Source organism: Lissotriton helveticus, chromosome 11 (assembly GCF_964261635.1).
Source record: "Lissotriton helveticus chromosome 11, aLisHel1.1, whole genome shotgun sequence".
NCBI lineage: Eukaryota > Metazoa > Chordata > Amphibia > Caudata > Salamandridae > Lissotriton > Lissotriton helveticus.
The window spans coordinates 450,077,620-450,102,381 of NC_136072.1; the positions used below are offsets into that span (position 1 = coordinate 450,077,620).

The 24,762-nt window shown below is 46.9% G+C and overlaps 1 protein-coding gene across 3 annotated transcripts in view; it reads right to left on the reverse strand.

Moving 5' to 3' along the window:
* The window catches only part of LOC144791304 (diacylglycerol O-acyltransferase 2-like), a 310,035-nt gene that overhangs the window by 83,055 nt on the left and 202,218 nt on the right, over positions 1 to 24,762 (reverse strand). For all 3 annotated transcript variants that reach the window (XM_078665970.1, XM_078665972.1, XM_078665971.1), the window contains exons 6-7: positions 11,199 to 11,403; positions 5,228 to 5,402 (exon numbers count right to left, since the gene is read on the reverse strand). In XM_078665970.1, coding sequence (XP_078522096.1) covers positions 5,228 to 5,402; positions 11,199 to 11,403 — 380 coding nt within the window. The remainder of the gene's footprint in view (positions 1 to 5,227; positions 5,403 to 11,198; positions 11,404 to 24,762) is intronic.

Sequence of the window (24,762 nt, forward strand, 5' to 3'; positions counted from 1 at the left end):
TAATTCTGCTTTCTGGAGAGCGCGGAATGGGGGCACCATGTACACGCAAATAGAATAAACAAGCGAAAGCACAGCGCCCTGTATTTGAGTGGAAGGGTGGAAGCATTGACGAGCGCAGAGCCACCATTTAAAAATAAAGAGAGGAGCGCTCCACACCACCACGTTTCTCCGAGAAAAAGCAGAAATGCCTCGGAGAAACGCCCCGACATTTCCGGACTGGGGGGCGTGTTTTTCTTTCTCTCCTCTTCCCATTGGCTGGAATGTAAAATTCCAGCCAATGGGAAGAGGAGAGAAAGAAACTAAAAAACACACCCCCGAATCCCAAAAAGACGGGGCTTGAACGGAGTGATGCCCCTCTCCTCCAATGGCTGGCCTCCGTTTAGGAAGCCAGCCAATGGAGAAGAGGGGCGGGTTCAAGCCCCACTCTCTGAAACATCAGTTTTCTCCCAGCGAGAGCTGCGCAAGCGCAGCCTTCGCTAGGCGAAACGTAAAAATGCAGTCCCTCCTCTCGCTTTACTGCTCTGACATTTCCTGAGAAAAGAAGGAGTCAGATATCTGGGCTCCTTTCATGTCTTCACACTGTCTCCACAACTAGGCCACAGAGTTCTCCAGGGATCCAACAGGAGGGCAATATTTCTAACCTACACAAATATTACAAAGGGAAGAAAACATTTACTATTCTTACTCCACACCAACTTCCGTTGTCAATAAATTGATATTCGACATTGCGCATACAGTGTTGATGCAGTTTGACATTTCAGCCACAATATTGTGATTCTCACCAACATTAATTACGCAAATGAGGCTACTCAGAAGTGAGGTTACCATGGTAGCTCTTTTCTGGCCAAACCTTCACCCCCCTATTGGGGCTCAAAACATAAGCAGTAAGAGGAATTTTTAAGAGGGGCCATTTTTGAAATACGCATAACTATGCATTTTGTCTAGTTTTTTAAATAAAGGACAGTCAGAAGGTATGGCTTTCTAATACGTGGAGGAATATGGAATATTTCAATGTAGGGCAATAGTTATGTTTGTCAACTTTTTGATGTGGTCACTATCATATACAAGTAATAGGTACTACCCTATCAGTGCAATATTTGTGAGTAAGCAATTACTTAATCTCAAAACTCACTTGGTTCACAATGCGCGTGAGTTTTTTGTCTTTATATATATACATACAGTCTCTTTGTTGTACAGGCATTATAATAATAATGATAAAGCTTCCTTCAGTCAGACCTAAAAATTTAACCAGAGCAATTACGACACACAGAAGCAGCATCTGACTGGAAATCGGGGTAGCAAAGCTGGAAAAGATTGCCAGCCATTCTCCTCTTAGGATCCCCAGAAGATATAGCCGTGGACACTGGGCGGCATGTCGCAAAGGATAGGCTGAACATAAGAAGATTTCTATATTGTGGTGAATTGGGAGCTGCAAACCGCTGTATCAGACTGTACCCCACACGGAGAAGACCGCGACCCGAGGTAAATGAAATGGCGGACTTGAGCAATGTACGCGGAGCGGCGGGGATAATAAACAAGGTGGACAACTGCGCTGGCTGGCGATGATGCGAGATGAGGGGTTATTCATGAGAGAATCCGTCAATATGCGGTGGAATACGAACATGTAAACTGACGAAGTGCCCAATGTCCGCAATATGAGATGTATAAAAGACACACTGTAACAGATGCCTGCAGTTAAAATGCCCGCGCGTTTGTACTCGGGCTGCCGCTTGTAAATCTCGGGGAGAAGTTACTAAGAAGCCCCAGGAGACGTCAAAAAGTTGGCGGACCGACTCGTGAGTGAGAATAGATACCCTTGAGGCTTCGCTCCCTGACTGGATTTGACGAGAGCATACGGCATCCTCCATAATGCTCTGTGAGCGCGCCGGTCTGCGGGGACTCTCTGCAGGGGTGCCGCAATCACTGCTCTGGGCCGTGCATTAACAGATTGCGTCTGCTGAGGTGAAAACTTGCAGAAGCGGAGTGAGCTCGGAGGCGACCTGTGGTGCAGCCGGCGGTCGGCGTTCATGCGGCTCTACCGAAGTTCTGCCCCCATACAACAGATCACATGCTGCAGGACCTGTGAGGCAGATGCTGTGCTTGCCTTGCAAGGAGGCCTAAGAGGAGGTCTTGAAGCTCCCCCCAACGAGATGCTCAAACCAGCAGCGAAAACTCCCTCAACTCCTGAGTTGAAGGCACAGCAGGTGAGCAGACTAGAAGCAAAGACAAACTGCACAGAACCCCTGTCCTCTCACTTAAGACATCCTGGTGTACAAGTGACCCACGGGGACTATGTGCTTGTGCATGGCTGTGCGTGTGATGGTGTGGACATGTACTTGGGTGTTTTCGCATTAGAGCATGTGATTCTATGTATGCTTGTGTTGATGCGCGCAGATGTTTCTGTATGTGTGCTTATGTCTGTGCGTGTGATGGTGTGTGCATGTACTTGAGTGTTTTTGTACTAGAGCATGGGATTGTTTGTGTGCTTGTTCGTTTGGATGTTTCTGTATGTATGCTTGTGTGCACCTTCTGTTCGCGTATGAGAGTGTGTGCGCACATTTGTGTGTGCTTGTGCATGTCTGTGTGTGTGATGGTGTGTGTGTGTGCATGTACCTGTGTGTACGTCCTTGGGTATTTTTGTTCTGGAGCATGTGATTGTATGTGTTCTTGTGTTTTTGGTAGTTTCTGTATGTGTGCTTGTGTGTGTGTGCGTCTGTGCGTGTATAAGAGTGTGAGCGCATTTGTGTGTGCTTGTGCATGTCTTTGCATGTGATGGTGTTTGCATGTGCATGTACTTGGGTGTTTTTGTACTAGAGCATGGGATTTTATGTGTGCTTGTGTTTTTGGATGTTTCTGTTTATGTGTTTGTGTGTGTGCGTATGTGCGCATATGAGAGTGTGTGCTCACATTTGTATGTGCTTGTGCATGTCTGTGTGTGTGATGGTGTGTGCACGCTGGATTTGTTATTCTCTGGCAGCCACTGTCCTGGATATTGACTCTAACTGCCAGATGCCTGACCTTAAGATGGCCACCAGTGTACAGCAGAGTCCCCTGCCTGACCCCAAGATGGCTTCCATAGTGGTCCCCTCCACGTTGTTTTACTTCCCTGGGACAACAATTGGACATTGACCAGACCTTGAACCTATCCTCTAACCTGCTTACACATCAGGACTTAGAACCTGCAGAACTTACCCCAGACTGTAGAGACCTAGCGATTTGGCTGATGCCCGGTGGAGCTACCATATAGCTAAAGAGGAGATGGGTTGTGGACTCCCCCCCCCTGCCATCACCTACCAAGCCGGACCTTGGGCAGATTTTCCCCTCGTCTCTACGTCCTATCTTCCTCCTACCCCTTTACCCTATCCCTTGACGCTTCCTTGCGCCATTCAACTTGTCCCCTATGTTCTTTAAATGTTTTTCTTGATACTTATGTAACTTTTAACTGATGTAAATTGCAACATTATTGTTCCTCAAGTAAAGTGCTCTGTTTCCTTCGGGTCTAGCCAGGCTATATAATAACTCATTAATTAAATATGTTCCCATTTAGTACTCTTTCTCTACTTCCCTAGCTCCTATCCCCTCTCCCCTGAATCTCTCACCTTGCCTGCTAGTCTGCCTAGCCCCCTGTCCTTTGTGCCCTTTGACTAAGCACTCCTTCTCCCCTTGTTGGGGAAAGATCCAATATTTATACTCTGGAGTCTCAGCGAACCAGCTGAGAGAGTCCACTGCGCCAAGGGAGCCACTCACAGCTGAGGAATGGTATGACACCCCTTGCCAAAGCACTCCCTCTCCCCCCTTTTGGGGGAAGGATCCAGAATGTAGGCCTTGGAGTCTCAGAGACCCCTCTGAGAGAGTCCACTGCTTAAAGGGAGCCTCCCGCAACAGAGATAGAGAAGTGATACCACTTCCCCTGGGATCACAGCTTACTGGACTTTGGACGTTGCTTTGACTCGTCTACTGGTTTGTGTCCCCGTCGCCCTTCCCCTCCTCTTTCCATGCTGTGTCCTTTACCCTCCGCTTCTCTTTCCCGCCTTCATTACTTGTCTACTTCCCCAGCTCCTACCCCCTCTCCTGATTCTTTCCCTTGGCCTGCTTTTCCCCTTACGTATTTGTGCTTATTGTCTTATCTCGACCTTACAAGTAACTATGTTGCCATGCTCTAATAAATGTGTAACCTTTGTGACGATGTAACCTGTAACTATGATCTGATGCTCATGTAAAGCGCTCTGATACCTCCGGGTCTAGCCAGCGCTATATAAAACCTTTAAAATAAAAAAAATAATAAAAAATAAACAAGGCTCCACCCCTTCACTCCTTCCCACTCCGCACCCGCTCAAGCACTGCCACTCCATTCCACTACTGCAGCTCTGCCTTTAAGCTTCAAATCATTCTCCACAATAAAACCATTCCCTAGATCAGGGTTCTCCAAAGTCACTCCTGGAAGGCCAAATCCATGCCAAATTTGCAGCGTATCCCCATTTAAATAAATGTAGTTTTCTTAAAAATCTGGCATAGATCTGGCCATCCAGGACCAACTTTGGAGAACCCTGCCCCAGTGGCGGCTGGCACGGATCGGGGGTGACAGGGCAGGGGTGGGGTGAGTTAAAGGAAAGAAAATTAAGCTTACCTCCTAGTCGCGTCTTGTCTCTCCTCCATATTCTCTCCGCGTCGTCCCTCTACTGGGCCGGAACAGGAAGCACACAGTCTCCTCTGACCACTCACAATACTGCAATGCAGCGCTGTGATTGGTCTGAGCACTGTGGTTCGGCTCTCAGCCAGGGAATGGGAACCTGGGCATGTTCTCCACCCAGGCTCTAGTGAAGCCTGGTCGGAGAATATGCAAAGTGCGCAAGACTGTTTGCCAGCCAGAGCGGGCTGGCCAAACAGTGCCATTGTGCACTTACAGAGTGCCTACCACTGCTCCCCCTGCTCCCCCTGCTCTGAGAGCAGAGCAGCCCGCCCCACAAATACGCAGCAGCAGGAACAAATAAAAAGATAATAACGAGTTATTACCATTTTATTTTTCCTTTACTTACACTGCTGAAAGCAGTGGGGCGACCCTCTACCGCCTTAGCGGATCAGCCGCCACTGCCCTGCCCTAGATGCTAAATCACTGTTCCCCTCACCTTTCCCACTGCTCTTGCACTTACCACTGAAAATCTTCATTCTGAACAGCACTTTCTTGTTTGGCATAATAGCCAGCACTATGTAAGTCATGCATACATACCCATGTGTCAGAGCCTTTTTAATGAATCCTTTTCGATTCTTCAGTGTCAGTATATGTTCTTTGCTAGTGCAATTTAAGGCTTCTGCTGCACCCCCTACTACTATGACTACGGCGTTTCCTGTTCCGTTTCTTGATAGAAGGTAGTCAATTGATGAGTTGTTCACAGAACATATACCTGGAAGCAGACAAACAGACAATAATATCTCACACTTAAAGTTCATATGGAGAAACATTGAATTTCAGTGAGTTGTAAATAACATATGATACATACTGTGCATAGCGATACAAAAGGGGATGATGGACGGAGCGCTTTAGCAAATCAAACACTCACCCCCAGTCAACTGATCTGGGTTTAATCCATCACCATTCTTTAGCCCACTCAGCCACCCCAGTTCAGACATGGCTATATGCAAATCAGTCTGACCCTGTGCCTCATGGGAACAGTCCAGCCCGAACTGCCAAGCCATGTCTGCCCTGGACCGGAAACAGGCATCCTGGGACCGGTTTCGGATTCATAATCCTCATCAGCCAGGCTATCTTGAATCCAGTGGCCAAGTGAGCAAGGGACTCACGTCTGAGCATACCCTGCCACACTTAGGGCGAACAAAGCGATACAAAAGGGGATGATGGACGGAGCGCTTGAGCAAATCAAACACTCACCCCCAGTCAACTGATCTGGGTTTAATCCATCACCATTCTTTAGCCCACTCAGCCACCCCAGTTCAGACATGGCTATATGCACGCAGGCCCATGATCCAGGCGTTGATTCTGTCCCGGTTGGATTATGGGAACTCCCTCTACCTTGGAGCCCCATTATCCACAATAAAAAAACTTCAAGTGGTACAGAAGAGCGCTGCAAGATTACTCCTGCAAGTCCCGAGGAGGCAATCCGCTAGGCCCGCCCTTCATCAACTGCACTGGCTTCCTATGGGAGCCAGGATCCAGTTTAAGGCACTATGTATAGCCCATAAGGCCATCTGGAAGACAGGCCCTACCATCCTTCACTCAATGGTAGTACTTTATCAACCTTCCAGATCCCTTCGTTCTAGTAACCAAATCCTAGCCACAACCAGGAAGATAAAAAAAGCTAGGTGGGGTGGCCGCTCTTTTTCATACTCAGCGGCCAAACTATGGAATGCCCTCCCTCAATTAATAAGAGAAACCCGCAGTTTAATTGCCTTTCGCAAACTTTTGAAAACCCACCTATTCGAGCGATAGCCTTGTTACATCTTGGGACCGCTACTTCTTGGATCTGAAGCGCTGCGAGGCCTCCGGGTAGCATGGGCGCTATATAAATATTCTTTCAATTCTTTCAATTCAATATGCAAATCAGTCTGACCCTGTGCCTCATGGGAACAGTCCAGCCCGAACTGCCAAGCCATGTCTCCCTGGACCGGAAACAAGCATCCTGGGACCGGTTTCGATTCATAATCCTCATCAGCCAGGCTATCTTGAATCCAGTGGCCAAGTGAGCAAGGGACTCACATCTGAGCATACCCTGCCACACTTAGGGCAAACAAAGCGATACAAAAGGGGATGATGGACGGAGCGCTTGAGCAAATCAAACACTCACCCCCAGTCAACTGATCTGGGTTTAATCCATCTCCATTCTTTAGCCCACTCAGCCACCCCAGTTCAGACATGGCTATATGCAAATCAGTCTGACCCTGTGCCTCATGGGAACAGTCCAGCCCGAACTGCCAAGCCATGTCTTCCCTGGACCGGAAACAAGCATTCAGGTACCGGTTTCGGATTCATAATCCTCATCAGCCAGGCTATCTTGAATCCAGTGGACAAGTGAACAAGGGACTCACGTCTGAGCATACCCTGCCACACTTAGGGCGAACAAAGCGATACAAAAGGGGTTGATGGACGGAGCGTTTGAACAAATCAAACACTCACCCCCAGTCAACTGATCTGGGTTTAATCCATCACCATTCTTTAGTTCACTCAGCCACCCCAGTTCAGACATGGCTATATGCAAATCAGTCTGACCCTGTGCCTCATGGGAACAGTCCAGCCCGAACTGCCAAGCCATGCCTTCCCTGGACCGGAAACAAGCTTCCGAGGACCGGTTTCTGGCATTCCAGCCGTCTTCAGCCCGGCTTGCTTGAATCCAGTGGCAAAGTGAGCAAGGGACTCACGTCTGAGCATACCCTGCCACACTTATGGCGGCCAAAAGCGGTACAAAAGGGGGTGGCGATGGACGGTGCATCTGAATCAATCAAAGACTCACACCCAGTCAAAAGATCTGGGTTTAATCCATCACCGTTCTTTAGCCCACTCTGCCACCCCAGTTCAGACATGGCTATATGCAAATCAGTCTGACCCTGTGCCTCATGGAAACAGTCCAGCCCGAACTGCCAAGCCATGCCTTCCCTGGACCGGAAACAAGCTTCCGATCTGCCAGCTTGGCAGTTCGGGCTGGACTGTTCCCATGAGGCACAGGGTCAGACTGATTTGCATATAGCCATGTCTGAACTGGGGTGGCAGAGTGGGCTAAAGAACGGTGATGGATTAAACCCAGATCTTTTAACTGGGTGTGAGTCTTTGATTGATTCAGATGCTCCGTCCATCGCCACCCCCTTTTGTACCACATACTGTGCATGGCATACTAAATAGAAGGAGTAAAAGTGCAATCAAAATCACCTTACGTGCTGACACACACACACGAGAGAGAAAACATGACTCAACTATAAAATGTAATATTATATCAGTTAAAAAAAATATCAAAAATATCAAAACATAGAGGAAAAGGAAGGAACTGGAGTGGCTACCGAAATTGGGAGACTGGTTGTGACAATAAACATTTTTTATTTAAAGTTAATTAGCGTACGTTCATTAGCTTTGAATGCGTTTTATGACAGGTAAAATTAGTCATGGTGTGAAGAGATAATGCTGAAGTTTGAATGCTATGTTGAGCTGATCCAGCATGTAGCTGTTTTGGGGTTGTGGCATATGGGTGACATTGAGTTTCAAACTGTACAAAGGACAGGCCATAATTACATTTAAAATGAACTGAAGTAATTAGTGTTTAGGCAGTAGATGGCAAAACCTGAATTTCATAAATACTATAACTTGATAAAGATATGATTTCCCACAACAATACATATTTTGAGTATTTTGTTTTATAAATATGATTATACTTTTGAACGGTTGTGTGACGGAACCACGCATGCATTTACTACGCATACCGTTTCCACATGGTCTTAACCATGCAAGTCTTAACCCCGCATATGCCTTTACCACGCATGCCTTTACAATGAAATATGAGTTGTTAAGGTAATTACATATACGTGGTTAAGACTTATCAGGAAAGTCTTACTCTCCCTGAATCCCTGCCCCCCACTCTGAAACCTAAAACTACCCCTCTCCTTCCTGAAAACCAACCCCCTCCCCAGCTCTAAAAACTTCCCTGCTCACCAAGCTCTAAAAAACTACCCCACCCTCTGCTAAGCCCTAAATACTACCCAACGCCGCCCCAGCCCTAGAAACTTCCACGACCCCTTAGCGCTGAAAACAACCCCGACTCCCCCAGCCCTGAAAACGACCACAACCCTTAAAAGCTACCCCCAGCCACCCCACTTACCCTGCCGCGTCCTCTCCCGATCCTCCCTGTTTCCTCCCAGCAGCAGCTAGACCGTGCACTGCCTTAACCACGGATATGCTTGGTTGAGGCATATGAGTGGTTAAGGCAAGCGTGGTAGCGCTTGCGTTGTTGGAACACGCATGGCTCTGCCCGCATTGTTCCGACTGTTTCCCTTCTTTTGAAGATACCCCCTGCACCCCACATTAACACTTAGATGCTGCTGTGTATCAGGTGTGTCCAGGGATCCATGTGCAAATGAAGAACGCTATAATAAAGCATTTTACAACACTAATCCCATAATGAAGAAACCATACACATTATTTTTCCATTTTGCATTAGGCCAACCATAACAAAGGACTCACAATGAAGAATGCCATTATGTCAAAACTTGGCATCAAACTTAACCGTAAATAATACTCATACCCTGTGCTTCTCTAATCCTAACTCTCTTTCACTTACGCTAACTTAACAACTCACTTAACCTCTTCGCTGCGGCGGCGATTCCGCCGCAGCGCTAAGGGGCGGGGGGGCCGCGCGGCACGCCCATGCTGGTGACGGAACCGCTCCGTCACCAGCCTCGGTTGAGCTGTGCTGATGACGGAGCGGTTCCGTCATAGCCCCGCCCGCTCAATAGAACGCGCCGCGCAGGCCGAAATCAGCGCCGCGCAGGCGTGTCAGAGCCGCTCCGTCATCAGCACAGCGCTACCGCGGCTGATGATGGAGCGGTTCCGTCATCAGCACGGAAAGAGTTAATAATGAACCCTAAACCCTTACCCTTACTGTTATCCCTTTGCTGACTCTTAACCCAATCCTAACACTAAACCTTACTCTTTAGCTAACCCTAGCTCTGACCAATCATTTTACCTAATGAAAACCATATCACACTAATTGCGGCTCACGCATGGAAACACTTCCCACATTGGATCAAAATACAGACAGCACACTTCCAACCACACACCCTCCAAGGTGTTGCATGCTGCTCATGTAGGCAAGCAGTTCAGCTCCCTACATTGGGATAGTGAGAGCTATATAAACGTTGCAGTACAATACAATACCTGCAAATATAGTTTTATGGTTTGAGGCTGGTCTAGATTCACATGCTGCACATTATTCCGCTATCTAGCCGTTGAGTCCACAATATTCTTTGTAAAAAATATTTTTTTACTGTGGGTGCTGCCCATAGGAGGAGTCAGTATGACTCAATGTAAAGATGACTGTGAGCCCACAATACACTAGTATATGACCACCATCTTTGGATTCTTTTTTTCCCATTGTGATTCGATGAGTCACTTCTGTCTCATATATTGTCTTATTGCTGTCTTCATTTGGACTATTCGTCCTCACCTGGGAGGAGGTAGGATAACAAGTGTATCTGGAATATCTGCAATCTGCAAATCTACTGTCATAGGTAAGTAGCTAGTTTCTTTTGAAACCTGAACTGTTGCAGACGCACATGCTTGTGCATCAATTATGCAGCGGTTTATAAGGAGGTATTTGCAAATAAATGTTCATTTTCCCACTGTGTAGTGTTCTGTAAAAGTGTTGATTCATTACCATGTAGCTGCACTATAGATATCATTTAAAGATACTTTTCTTATGTATACTAATGAAATTGATGAAGCAAAGTTATTCCTTGTAAATTGTGCACTTCATTTTGCTTGTAACGTTTTTCCAGTTAATGAGGAACATATCTGAATTGTGGCCATAACCTTTCTAGTGATTGTACCCCTTGTTGCAGACTTCCCAAATAAGTGTGAGGCATGTGATTTAAAAATTGCCTGACTGAATTTGTTTTTATAAATAAAACACAGGACTGTACTTCTAAAATCTAGCATATTATAAGGCTTTTGTGCTGCAGGCAATGGAATTTTAAAGAAAGTCGGCAATCAGTTAGTCTGATTAATATGAAAATATAAAACTAAACTTTGGTAAAAACAAATTTGGATATGTCCTCATTACCACTTTGTCTATATGTATCTATCTGTATTTGAAGTCCTTCTACCTGAGATACAAACTAACATAACCTGCTTTTATTCCAGCAAAAAAGTGTTGTCCTTTATTGCTACTGGAAAACAATTCTAGTGTTTAATGTTCCCCTGGGTCCCCTTCAGAGGCCTAAATAATAAGCATAATAAATGTATGTAAAAAATGTATAAAAGATAATTATTCAAAAGTAACATACATTTTATGCAAAATTGAAAAAATATTGACAACATTCTTAACATAAGTATTTATAGATAAGCCCTTTAACGAGTTTTGTGTTTTCTATTAGGATTACTCATAACTCATGCAATAGTAACCAGTATTTTGTAAAAGAAATTTAAATCAACGTGAATTTTTCACGATAAAAACTGTTCTTTAATTCATTATTTAAACACTTACCTGCTGCCATCAAATAATCCCTGAACAACGGTACGCGGAAATTGCCATTTAATGTTGTCAGAAATGTTTTTATTCCTGGAAAAGCTTTGGAAAATCGAGTTGCCTCCGTTCCAAAATTACAGAAAGCGCCAATGCTCATAATGCCATGGGGATGGCAGGCAAATATATAATTTTGACTTGGGTCGAGGTCCGAAGTTTTCAAAAGCTGGGAGAACAGAGAAATTAAATGCAAAAAAAAAAACAATGTTTACTAAGAGTGAGAAGCACAATTTAATATAAAATGTGCACAATATTTGCAAACAAATATCACCCACCCCCATGACCTGTGCTATATGACTTGCGGTAAGGTGTGCTATCCCATTGTTCCACTTCCTCTTACCAATCCGTAATTTGGACACCAATCCCTAAAATTCTGCCAATCGTTACAGCCGCCTCCATAATGAGGCATACGTAATTCCTCCCCTCACTTTCTTTTTGTCTCAGTTTACTTACTTCATGGTAAGCGACAGTGTCTTTGGCTGGCCACAGGGATTACCTAATTGATGCGCCAAGGCAACTGGAGAATGAGAGCGCACTGTCTTCCGCTTCTTCTGCTGACATACTTGAATCTGAGTTCCCATAGTACCAAATGAGAAGAGACGCCAAAATACCTTCAAGATATATATTCAATCCTCAGCCAAATGAGTCAGATTGATTTCATAAAGAGCCAGCATGGCATTACAGAGTTTACTATGGTCCTGCTGGGGTGTTTTATGGTTTCAGTAGCTCTTCAGAAAGCTTACTCCATATCCCATTTAACCTGATGAAAGATTTTCAGTGAGTGGTCCGAATAATCTGTCCTGTCTGCCTCCATTCTGCTTCACGGCACTACCTATAAATGCCACGACTACCTGCTACCACACCCATATTTAGATAAATAGTTGGTCTGATATCAGTCTGTAAGTAGTCAGCGACGTAACTACCATTCGTGTAGCAGGTACAGTAGCACTCAGGCCCATAGCCCCGTGGGGCCATTGAACACTGACAACATTGTAGTTTACTAACTCAAAAGCAGTCAAAGGGTCAATGTTCCTTGCTCGCATCAGGTTCAAAGGCATCCTTGCTATGCTTGGTATACACCCATGTGTGAATGATTGGATTTCTCATGAACTACTGCCCTATGGAGTCAGCTCTTGTCTATTGAGGAGTTAGCCAACCCATCCAATTGTAGAGAATTGATTGCTGCTTTAAAGGGCCTACAGCATGTTGTTCGACTGCTGATAGTCATGGCATTTCTTCTCAGGATAAACATTGTGGTGAGACTTTATATTCTACGAATCGACAATTCCTGGACACAGTTTCTCATCTGGAATTAGGTGTATTGACACACAAACTATCCCAGGGTTTCTTAATGCATTTATGGCCAATTAGGTATAGTCCCAGGATATTATTGTAGATCTGGTGCCAGGCTTAAATTGAAAAGATAGATTTTGGAGATTGAATTTCCTCTGTATGGCCCTCCTATACTCTGTATACCTCCTATAATTTGTATATCAGTAACTAGCAGTCTTTGTTGGTCGTTGCGAATGCAGATGTTTCAGAAGATTTTATTTTAAGCTCATTTAAGAAATTTAGTGGGTATACCAGACCCCACACAACATTGTCATGGTCTATTGCAAACTGGCTTTAACAGACAACTTCTTTCAATACAGAGATACCATCTACCTGCAAAAGCAAGCATGGTACCATCATGGGCAGTTGAGTTAGAACACCTAATGCTGGATTGTGCTCTAATACTTGTTTTTCACTTTTCCTGCGGTCATCTCTCAGTATCTCTGTGTCCCCTGGCATGTAAGCATGCATAACAGATGTGCAATATTGCATTTTGTCAAGGATCTCTGTACTCATGGTCCTTGTAATCTTAGATCTAGGTCTTTGAATGGGTTGATGTGTTTCGATATGTTGCAGTTATCACAGATCTAATGTCCTGTAGACTTTGAAGAGATCCACAGCGTATTTTGTCTTTTGTTGTTTTGCTTTGTACATGTATGGACTGCTTGGTCCTGGATATTGGATCCTCTTTTGATGTGAAAAGAGGTCTTAAAAATGTGGGTTATAAGTTGGGGAGCAGCTGAGTCCTTCTCAAGTAATACATTTACAACTTTGCGTCTACTAAGAACCACATATCTGGTTGTAGTTAGCTCTTGACTCTCTCAGGGCATCAAGGGAGAGCAATCCAAGACCTACTCAGAGGAGGTGGTGTGGGCTAGTACACCAGATTGCAGGCATGCAACAAACAACTCCCAATAAATCATTGTTCAGTGAGTAAAAAGGAAAGGTACTTTATCACGAACACACTACTCATGGCTGCACATTAATTTACAAATAATACATGATGGCAAGTGGTAATACCTATGATGACACCTTCCTAAGAGTTCACATCTCCAGCGACCTTTGAATCCTATAATCACAATACCGCCTGTTATGTTATGTGAGTTAGCTATCAAAAAGCAGGTCTACTATTTTGTCCAGGTGTCACCAAATTAATAAAAGCAGAACTATGCCATAAAAAACCTTTGCAACACTTTTAAAATCACTCTACCATCTTACAATAACAATCATTAGGGCATGAAATGACTATCCTTTAACTTTATGATTATCAATGAAGTATTGTAATGACCTTCATTTGTAAATATAATGATTCATTGTTATTGTTATCATTATCAATAAAGTATTTTTATTTCCTCCTAAAAACATGTAATGATTCCTGGTAACTTTGTCAGTGGAGCATCTCAATTTGCAATAAAGTACGTGCCTGAGTTTTATTTCTAATTTTATAATTTTATACATGCCGCAAGCATAGCATTTGGACCCACCAGCAGAAGTCTCCACACTTCCAAGAGCTCCAAGAGTGCTTGAAACAGAACATCCTTTTCACAGGGTCATCAATGTAACCCCTGGGAGATTTAGGGCAACATATAGCCAAATCATGAGGTACTCTTGAGGTCTGTTGCATCTCTGGTGACCCTGCCCCAAGCCTATAGGTGAATCATTGGTGGTGCCACATACTGTCTAATGCATCACAAAAAGCCAATATGCAGATGTACAGCCTGTAGGAGAGTAAGATCTGCTTCCATGGTTACCTCCACTTTTTGCTTGATGTGATGCTGTTTTTGACTAGTCTGACTGGGAACCTTCTAATCAGGACCCGTCTATCTGATTTCTCCCTAAATTGTTGTGTTCAGTACTTAGGTACATCCCAGATAGGATACTGGGGTACCCTTATCCCTAGTACATGGTACTAAGGTACCCAGGGCATAGGTACCCCAGGGGCCTCCCATGTGCAGAAGCATGTATTATGTCACTCATGAGAGACAATGCAAAAGGGAACTACAGGCCTGCCATTACCGCCAATGTAAGTTGGTGCATGCACCACTTACTAAAGAGTTAACAATCCTGAAGGCAGGTTGTTTGGTTCTAAGTGAGAGGGAGGTCCTTCATGAGCAGGATACCCCTGCAGCCTACGGAGTCTATTCTCATGGGTTGTCAGTGAAGCAGCCATATATCCTACAGAAAGGACACAGCGTAATTACGCGATGACCATCTTGAAAACGGCTGCAACAAATCCTATCATGCTTGGTATCAAACATGTTGGAATCATACCTCCACACCGTAAACAGTGTGGGAGGTATGATTCCAAGCACTGGAAGAGCCCTCAGTTAGGCTCTCAGTGTTGCTGGTGCCAACCTTCTAGACCCGGACAGCACAAAATGGTTGCTGCCAATCAGAAACTCTGCCCTCCTGCTGCTCAAGTTCAAGCAGAGGAAGGTGGAACAATAGACATCCTGTCACAGAGAGGTGTGAACACCTCCTAGACAGGATTTAGTGTATTGGGACCAGGTGGGTGTGCTTGCCAGTGCCAGAAAGTCTGCATGAGGGGCACATTTGGTGTCCCCATGCATAGCCCAGTTCAAACCAGTTCTTGAAGCCATTGGCTCCCGCACTGGTCAAAACTGGACAAAGGACATGGGAGTAACCTCCCCCTGTCCAAACCCTTCCCTGGGAGGGTCCCCTGAATCTTCCCAACCGTTTCCTTAGGGTACTTGAGGGCTTACCTATGTGTAGGTCTCTAGATTCATTGTGGGATAAGAATCAGATCAGACACCACTTCTACTTCTAGCATCTGGGCACTATGGACTTCGCTGGACTTTGTTTGGGCCTGACTTCATCTCCCTTCCAGTCTTCTGCATTGTGTGTGCCTGTGCATCATACAGGAACCTTCCAAGGCATGTGAAGCATCAAAGACACCTGAAGAAATCTTCATTGGAGTGAAGAAGTCACTACCCTGCATTTGTAGGAACCGCAACTAAGTCGACCAGTCTGTTGATCCTGAGCTCCTCCGGACTACGTAAGCTTCTGCAACACAGGTGGTGGTTTTCCACAGCTCCCAAGGCCAGTCCTGTCCTCTCACCAAGTTTGAGGCCAGTATCCCTCGTGGGGGTTGCAATAACGAAACCCCTGTGCACCGCGTCAACTTGTAGTTGCAAAGGCTTGTTGGCTTCTTTCCAAGATGATCTTTGGGCTCCAGTGTCCCCAACCTCGAGCACCTCCAGTGGCCTGAATCTTCAGTCACACCGCATTGTGTGCATCATGGCCTGCATATTTTGGTGAGCTGCTTGAGGTCTTCTTGCGACTCCAGTGCCTCCGGCTTGTGGGTCCACTTGACGGTCACACTTATTTCTTTTGGGCTCCCCTGATTGCTTGGGCCTGCCCTGACTCCCCTGCTTGTGGTGCATCCCCTGGACCTTGCTGGTCCCAACAATGCTCCTTCTTCACTGCCTGCATTGGTTGCATTTGCCAAGGCTTGTTGATGCTCTCGCCAGACACTGCCCCTCAGCGCTCGACATCCTTCGTGGGACAGCTTGTGCATGGTTCTTGGTCCTCCTCAGTGTTGCCTGGTCCTCATAGCTGCAGAGTCAAGGTCATCGTAACCCATCCTGCAAACACGCACCTCTGGAGCGCATTCATCTTCCAGGTCTTCTGGTAACCCCTGAGTCACATAGACTCTAACCCGACTGTTTGCAGGTACCTCTCATCTAGAATCCATCCTTGGATTCCGACACCACATCACAAGTATGCACCTGGCTTCCCTGGTGTAGGTAACTTGGGTACTAGGGTATCTACTGGTGGGGTGGCTCTCTAACCTTCTGTCTTCCAAGGGGGTTCCTCCAGGGTTCACTGGGAAGGGTCCTTAATCTTAAAAATCCAACTGCGACTTGCACATAGACTTGAACGGAGCACGCGGTCATGTTCACACACTGCACATGCTCTCCGTGGGGTCCATATCTACTTACCTTGGGAGGCTCTGTGGGTCCTCAGCAATTCTACGTCCTCTCGACATCGTCCTGACTCGAGTTGTTGTTGTTATGCCACTTTCTTAATATATGGTTCATCCCCCCCTGGGCCCCCTGTGTATTTCGTGCTATTTACTGTATTTCTTGCTAAAGTATTGTGTGCATTATGTTTATTTCTGTGTGGAGATACTTGAACGTATTAGATAGTATCATATAATAAATACCTATTTTTATATCTATACTGTGTGGTTATTTTTCACTTAATCTATACCTATAAGATTATATTCTGGTGAAACAAGCTGCTTTATACTCCTGCTGGACTAAGCCTGAAGGCTGCTCTCCACAGCTCCCACTTAGTAAGCTTTCTAAGGTTGTCTAAGACCTCTTAAATCACCATAAGGATTGTCTGGACAGGAGCAAGGTGCCCACTTGCATAAGTGTACATCATACACCAGGCCAGCTTCTCACACAGCCCCTCACAAGGACTTACGAAGTACTCCTTGGCCCAAGGCATTCATATTTTATTAGCGGCCTTGCACTGCAACAATGGCTCTCTCCTTTTTTTGTTTGAATATTTTTATTAAGGTATATACTTTTGTATGGAAGCAATGCAGATGTCAAGGATCATAGCAGTTAGTTGGTTATAAGACAACAGTAATGAGCTATGAGCAACTGACGATATCTATATTGTACATCGATTACTGTATCAGTTAACCATTCGTCACCCATACAATACAGCCAGCGCCAGGGCTTGGTGTCATACAAAGCAGCCCACTGCTCAACAGGTAACGATCCCCAGAATGGGTTTAAGCTCTGCCCGGTTGTTCCCAGGTTATAGTACAGTATGACTTATTATCCTACATAAACATAGTTGACAATGGGGTCATATTCAAGCATTATATTAACCCAGCAACAAGAAACCGAAACACCAAAGAACTGTGTGCATCCCTGTGGATTTTCACCCTTACATTCTCAAGTTAATTTAAACCTACCCATCAATGGAGAGGAAAACTTGTGTTGCAGCCTCTCATCTCTCGCCATAACCATCCCATGATCTCACAGGTATCTTTGAACTCATCTGATATGGAATATCTCAAGAAGGAGTTACGGCAAGATGTGGAAGGACGGGGATACTCTAGAGTGTGCTATTAATACGACATGTCGTTACCCCTTTGCGAGAGATGGGTTGGCAAAGGTGGGGCATCCTCAAACATAAAATTGGTGAGGGCGATATATCAATTCTCTCAATAACACCACAGGGAGCTAGAGGCAGAGGGGAAAGGATGTGGGACAAATCATAAATAACAGGGCACACTTGACCTGTCTGCTACCACCTCGGCCCCATCCCACATGAACAGGTAGCCACCTCCCACCAAGGGTGGCCAATAAGAGCACGTATCTAGTGGTGTGCATAAGGCATTGGACTCCTAGAGTGGTGCATAGCAGGAGCAGTGTTTTCTGAAGAGGAGAGGGGCCTCCATTGGTACAACCATCTTCCCTTGCTGGTGGGTTTCCATTTTGCAGGGGAATATCTATTGCCAGGGATCCCTCTTGAAAATCATGGAGTATTGCATCCAAGTAAGTCAAAATGGGGATTGTTTGTAGTCCTAGTGTGTCCTCCGTGCGCAGAGCAATGCTTTCAGACTTTTGGCCCATACCAGCAATAAACGTTGCCAGGCTAGCCGAGAAGGGGGGTCAGGAGCTTTTCACAGTCTTGTGATCAGGTGCTTAGCCACTAGAAAGATCTAGGAAAGATGTGCTCACCCTCTGTCGGAGAACAGGTGTAATATGCATTCCTCCCAAGTGTACGCGAGAACTCGCTCCGTGCAGGTGGCCAGGGAGGTCGTAATGGATCGCCTGTATGAAGCAAGGCCGGAGCAGGACCACCGGTGCAGCAGGTCTGCATTCACCGCATGACATCGGGGCAGGCTGCATCGGTGTAATGGAAATATCGGTTAATCTTATCCGGGGTTAGATATGCTCTCTGTATAATGTAGTGTTGGATTAGGCAGAACCATGCTTTACGGGGAACCCTGATGTGGCTTTTTAGTATTGCAACCCATTCCCTATCTGAACAAGGATGGGATAGGGATGCCTTCATCGCTGTCTCGAGGCAGAAGAGGCGTCATCGTGTGTTGCCACAGCGAGGCCGCAAACCATCTGGTGAGGTGTCTATCCATTCACATCACATGTAAATTTTGCAGTGCGAGATGAATCTGGTGTTCGCTCGACATGTCCCCCATCGGCTTCACAGGTTGCAAATTACCACTGCATATAAAAAAAACTGTCCGGGATGTAGCCCATCCTCATCTACCAAAGGGGGTGGTGATGGACGGAGCATCTGAATCAATCAAACACTCACACCCAGTCAAAAGATCTGGGTTTAATCCATCACCGTTCTTTAGCCCACTCTGCCACCCCAGTTCAGACATGGCTATATGCAAATCAGTCTGACCCTGTGCCTCATGGGAACAGTCCAGCCCGAACTGCCAAGCCATGTCTTCCCTGGACCGGAAACAAGCTTCCGAGGACCGGTGTCTGGCCGCCATAAGTGTGGCAGGGTATGCTCAGACGTGAGTCCCTTGCTCACTTTGCCACTGGATTCAAGCAAGCCGGGCTGAAGACGGCTGGAATGCCAGAAACCGGTCCTCGGAAGCTTGTTTCCGGTCCAGGGAAGACATGGCTTGGCAGTTCGGGCTGGACTGTCCCCATGAGGCACAGGGTCAGACTGATTTGCATATAGCCATGTGTGAACTGGGGTGGCAGAGTGGGCTAAAGAACAGTGATGGATTAAACCCTGATCTATTGACTGGGTGTGAGTGTTTGATTGATTCAGATGCTCCGTCCATCACCACCCCCTTTTGTACCGCTTTTGGCCGCCATAAGTGTGGCAGGGTATGCTCAGACGTGAGTCCCTTGCTCACTTTGCCACTGGATTCAAGCAAGCCGGGCTGAAGACGGCTGGAATGCCAGAAACCGGTCCTCGGAAGCTTGTTTCTGGTCCAGGGAAGACATGGCTTGGCAGTTCGGGCTGGACTGTTCCCATGAGGCACAGGGTCAGACTGATTTGCATATAGCCATGTCTGAACTGGGGTGGCAGAGTGGGATAAAGAACGGTGATGGATTAAACCCTGATCTTTTGACTGGGTGTGAGTGTTTGATTGATTCAGATGCTCCGTCCATCACCACCCCCTTTTGTACCGCTTTTGGCCACCATAAGTGTGGCAGGGTATGCTCAGACGTGAGTCCCTTGCTCACTTTGCCACTGGATTCAAGCAAGCCGGGCTGAAGACGGCTGGAATGCCAGAAACCGGTCCTCGGAAGCTTGTTTCCGATCCAGGGAAGACATGGCTTGGCAGTTCGGGCTGGACTGTTCCCATGAGGCACAGGGTCAGACGGATTTGCATATAGCCATGTATGAACTGGGGTGGCAGAGTGGGCTAAAGAACGGTGATGGATTAAACCCTGATCTTTTGACTGGGTGTGAGTGTTTGATTGATTCAGATGCTCCGTCCATCACCACCCCCTTTTGTACCGCTTTTGGCCGCCATAAGTGTGGCAGGGTATGCTCAGACGTGAGTCCCTTGCTCACTTTGCCACTGGATTCAAGCAAGCGGGGCTGAAGACGGCTGGAATGCCAGAAAACGGTCCTCGGAAGCTTGTTTCCGGTCCAGGGAAGACATGGCTTGGCAGTTCGGGCTGGACTGTTCCCATGAGGCACAGGGTCAGACTGATTTGCATATAGCCATGTCTGAACTAGGGTGGCAGAGTGGGCTAAAGAACGGTGATGGATTAAACCCTGATCTTTTGACTGGGTGTGAGTGTTTGATTGATTCAGATGCTCCGTCCATCACCACCCCCTTTTGTGCCGCTTTTGGCCGCCATAAGTGTGGCAGGGTATGCTCAGACGTGAGTCCTTTGCTCACTTTGCCACTGGATTCAAGCAAGCCGGGCTGAAGACGGCTGGAATGCCAGAAACCGTTCCTCGGAAGCTTGTTTCCCGTCCAGGGAAGACATGGCTTGGCAGTTCGGGCTGGACTGTTCCCATGAGGCACAGGGCAGACTGATTTGCATATAGCCATGTCTGAACTGGGGTGGCAGAGTGGGCTAAAGAACAGTGATGGATTAAACCCAGATCTTTTGACTGGGTGTGAGTGTTTGATTGATTCAGATGCTCCATCCATCACCACCTCCTTTTGTACCGCTTTTGGCCGCCATAAGTGTGGCAGGGTATGCTCAGACGTGAGTCCCTTGCTCACTTTGCCACTGGATTCAAGCAAGCTGGGCTGAAGACGGCTGGAATGCCAGAATCCGGTCCTCGGAAGCTTGTTTCCGGTCCAGGGAAGACATGGCTTGGCAGTTCGGGCTGGACTGTTCCCATGAGGCACAGGGTCAGACTGATTTGCATATAGCCATGTCTGAACTGGGGTGGCAGAGTGGGCTAAAGAACAGTGATGGATTAAACCCTGATCTTTTGACTGGGTGTGAGTGTTTGATTGATTCAGATGCTCCGTCCATCACCACCCCCTTTTGTACCGCTTTTGGCCGCCATAAGTGTGGCAGGGTATGCTCAGACATGAGTCCCTTGCTCACTTTGCCACTGGATTCAAGCAAGCCGGGCTGAAGACGGCTGGAATGCCAGAAACCGGTCCTCGGAAGCTTGTTTCCGGTCCAGGGAAGACATGGCTTGGCAGTTCGGGCTGGACTGTTCCCATGAGGCACAGGGTCAGACTGATTTGCATATAGCCATGTCTGAACTGGGGTGGCAGAGTGGGCTAAAGAACGGTGATGGATTAAACCCTGATCTTTTGACTGGGTGTGAGTGTTTGATTGATTCAGATGCTCCGTCCATCACCACCCCCTTTTGTACCGCATCCTCATCTACCAGCACATCAAATGGCATCAGGACTTCATCCCTGGAGAGATTGCCTAGTGTGTGAAGCCTGCTGCCCACCACATGGATAGCTTAGTAGATGACGAGGCAACCGGCCCGCAAGGGGTACCTAACAAAGGTAATGCTAGGGCGCAAAGGGTGGTCAGTCTTGTGAGATACAAGCTTCTACAATATGAACAAACCACAACTTCAAGCATTATGGAGTCCCGCAGGCGACTACGAGCGCAAGGATGAAACAGTCTATTCAACTCCTAATGAGGCAGCCATCTAGCCACCCATTGTAGCTGGGAGGCAAGGTAGTAGTTCTCCATATTGGGGATAGCTAATACCTCTTGATCTGTGGGCAGATGTAATGTAGAAAGTGCTACACGTCAGCATTACCTATTCCAGACGAAGTCTCTCATATAACATTCAATTGCCTGAAAAAAGGGGTGAGCAATGTAATGCGACAGTTTAGTGAAATAATATAACAACTACGGGAGGACCACCATTTTCAATAGTGCTACCCGACACATGACGATAAGGGGAGCATGCGCCAGAACAACATATGAGACCAAATAGCTGCTGTGGCCCTGCCAAGGTTCCCGTACAAAACATCTGCAGGTTTTGGGTAAATTCTGATCCTGAGGTAGCGAAAGGTATCAGGCTGCCGCACAATGGAAAAGCTGCAGAGTGTCAGGTTAGTTTCAGAGCAAGTGGAAGCGAATGGAAACACACAAGACTTCGCCCAGTTCACCCTCAGGTAGGAGATGGATGCAAAGTTGGACACCACGCATGCCAGGTCAGGCGGAAAAGAGACCCAAGCTTGCGGAGGTAATGGAGAAGATTATCCGCGAAGATGGATACGACATGGGTTTCATCTTCCGGGGGTATACCCCAATCAGTCTTTAATGCCCGAAAGGCAGCTGCTAAGGGCTCTATGGCCAGGGAAAACGGGAGAGGGGACAGCGGGCTTTCCTGGTGGGTACTTCGGCACCCCTGAATGGGATCAGATATGTAAGATCCGTCCTTCACCCTGGCCATTGGTGCAGTGTATAGCAACCGCACCAGGCGAATAAACCTAGGCCCAAGTCCATAATGGGGCAGCATGGCGAAGAGAAATTACCATTCCAGTGAATCGAACGCCTTCTCCAGGTCATGTACCAGACAACCAGATGAGGGCCAGCGGAGTATGGAGTAGGTGGCAATACAGAAATAACGCCGCAAGTTAAGGGAGCTGTTTCGGGCTGGAACAAATCCATTTTGGTCAGAGTGCACCAATGATGAAACCAGCAGCGCCAGCCTTTCCATGTGGATTTCCCCCAGGATTTTAAAGTCTGTGTTTAGTAAGGCTAAAGAAGGGTAAGTAACCTGGGTGATGGGATCCCTGTCTGGCTTAGGAAGGGATATGAGAAGCGCTTCTCTCAGGGAGGGTGGAAGAGAAGAGGCTGACAGTGCTTCTGTGAATAGAACATGAAGATGGGGAACCAGGGTCACGGCGTATTTTTTGTAATTTTCAGCAGGAAGGCCATCCGGTCCTGTGGCTTTTCCAGATGCAAAGGATTTATTGGCTTCGTGGATCTCAAAACAAGAAATACACTCCTCAAGATCAGTGCGCTGATTGGGAGAGAGAGCCGGTAGGCTTATATGGGAGAAGAAGTCAGGAGAGAACTCTGGGCGGAATGTGACTGTGGACTTATATAATGAGGAAGAATGGCGTGTCAATTTGGCATGTATTTCGTGTTGCGTGCAAAGGAGCCGACTGTCCAAGGCACATATGGAGAGGATGGGGTGTCGGGGTGTTCCTGACGTATCAGTCACTCTATCAGATGCCCGGCCTGGTCTAATGTGTTGACACTGAGTGTACAGAATAATTAAGGCAGTGCAGGTGCTCCAGGAGTGCGGCATGCTCGCTATAATAATAATAATCCACATTTGTATAGCGCACAATCCCCCGTTAGGGTCTCTAGGCGCTGGGGGCCGTCGGGAAGATTAAGCAAGCTATTGCCCAGAGTCGCATGGTGTTGGGCTAATCTGCGGCCGGAGCCTGGGATCGAACCCTGATCCCCAGATTCCAGCGTCAGTCGCCCTGGCCGCGGCGCCACACCTCTCCCTCTATGAGCTTTCTCCAGCAGGAGTGCAGAGTCTGGTACAAAGAGAGAGTGGTCCCAGGATGTATACAGAGAGTATAGTTGGGAATGGAAAAATATAAGAACAAATAGAAACAATAATGGAAAGTACGTTATTTAATCACAAACTACTGCATGTTAAATTTTGCACACATAGCACAAATGCACAGATCAACATATCGTGGTGCCCAAGGCAAGGGGGGGGAGGTGAGGTGAGGGTGTAGGTGATGGGAAGTGGTGCAAAGTAGAATATATTTATATACAATACAGGTCACAAGTACTTTTTCAGAAAATATTGAGAGACTGGCTATGATTGGCGCCAGAAATGAAAAGCGCATGAGTGACAATATTTAGGCTATGGCCATGCTTCTAAAGAGAAAGCAGTATTATTTCAAGCTCGGGATAGAAGCTGGTGCGGGATCCGGTTGTCGACGTTTCGACCCCACAAACAGGTAGGGGTGGGTTGGCCCTTACGGGAGGGTCTTCATCAGGACACGTGGGGGTGGGGTTGGGCAGAAGATCTAAAGTGAAAATATTGGAGTTATTAAATGAAGAAGCCCCCAAGGGCTCAAACATATATGGTCACAAAGGTTCATGGTGGGAGAAAAAGAGTCTGGGCATGTCATGGATCAGGTCTCAAGATGCATCATCTTGCGCTCAGTCGTGGCAATAGTGTCATCTAGTTGTTTACAGACGTTCCATATAATGCCCAAGCTGTGCCCCGCATGGCGGCCGTGAAGGCATCCCATTCGATAAGCCCTGCTGGACACGGTACCCGCATTAAGGTCAAAATATCCTAATGCGGCGACCCTCAAGGACTAACAAAACGACAGGCCCTCAAGATCCGCTGGCTGGAGACTCCGTGTGGGGAAGACAGGACCGTCCTTCTCCCAAGCGAGTGTTAATAGCTGAGGGATGTGATCTGAGTGTCTGGGGACTAAGTAAACAATGTGTCATATCGTAGGGAGCAGAGCGGTTGACCCTACTACACAGTCAAGTTGTATGTGTAAGCTGTGAGGGGAGGAATAAAAGGAATAGACCCTCAGGGTTGAGTTGAGGTTTCACCAGAGGTCCACTAGGGGCCAATGTTGCAGCCAGTCTTGTAGTGCATGTGCGTTAGATATAGCCGCCGTGCATAAGAGCGGTGGGAAGGAGCGATCTAAAGTGGTTTGAGAACAGCGTTGAAGTCGCCACCAATGAGCCAGGGGATCCCACTCTAGCGAGAGAGG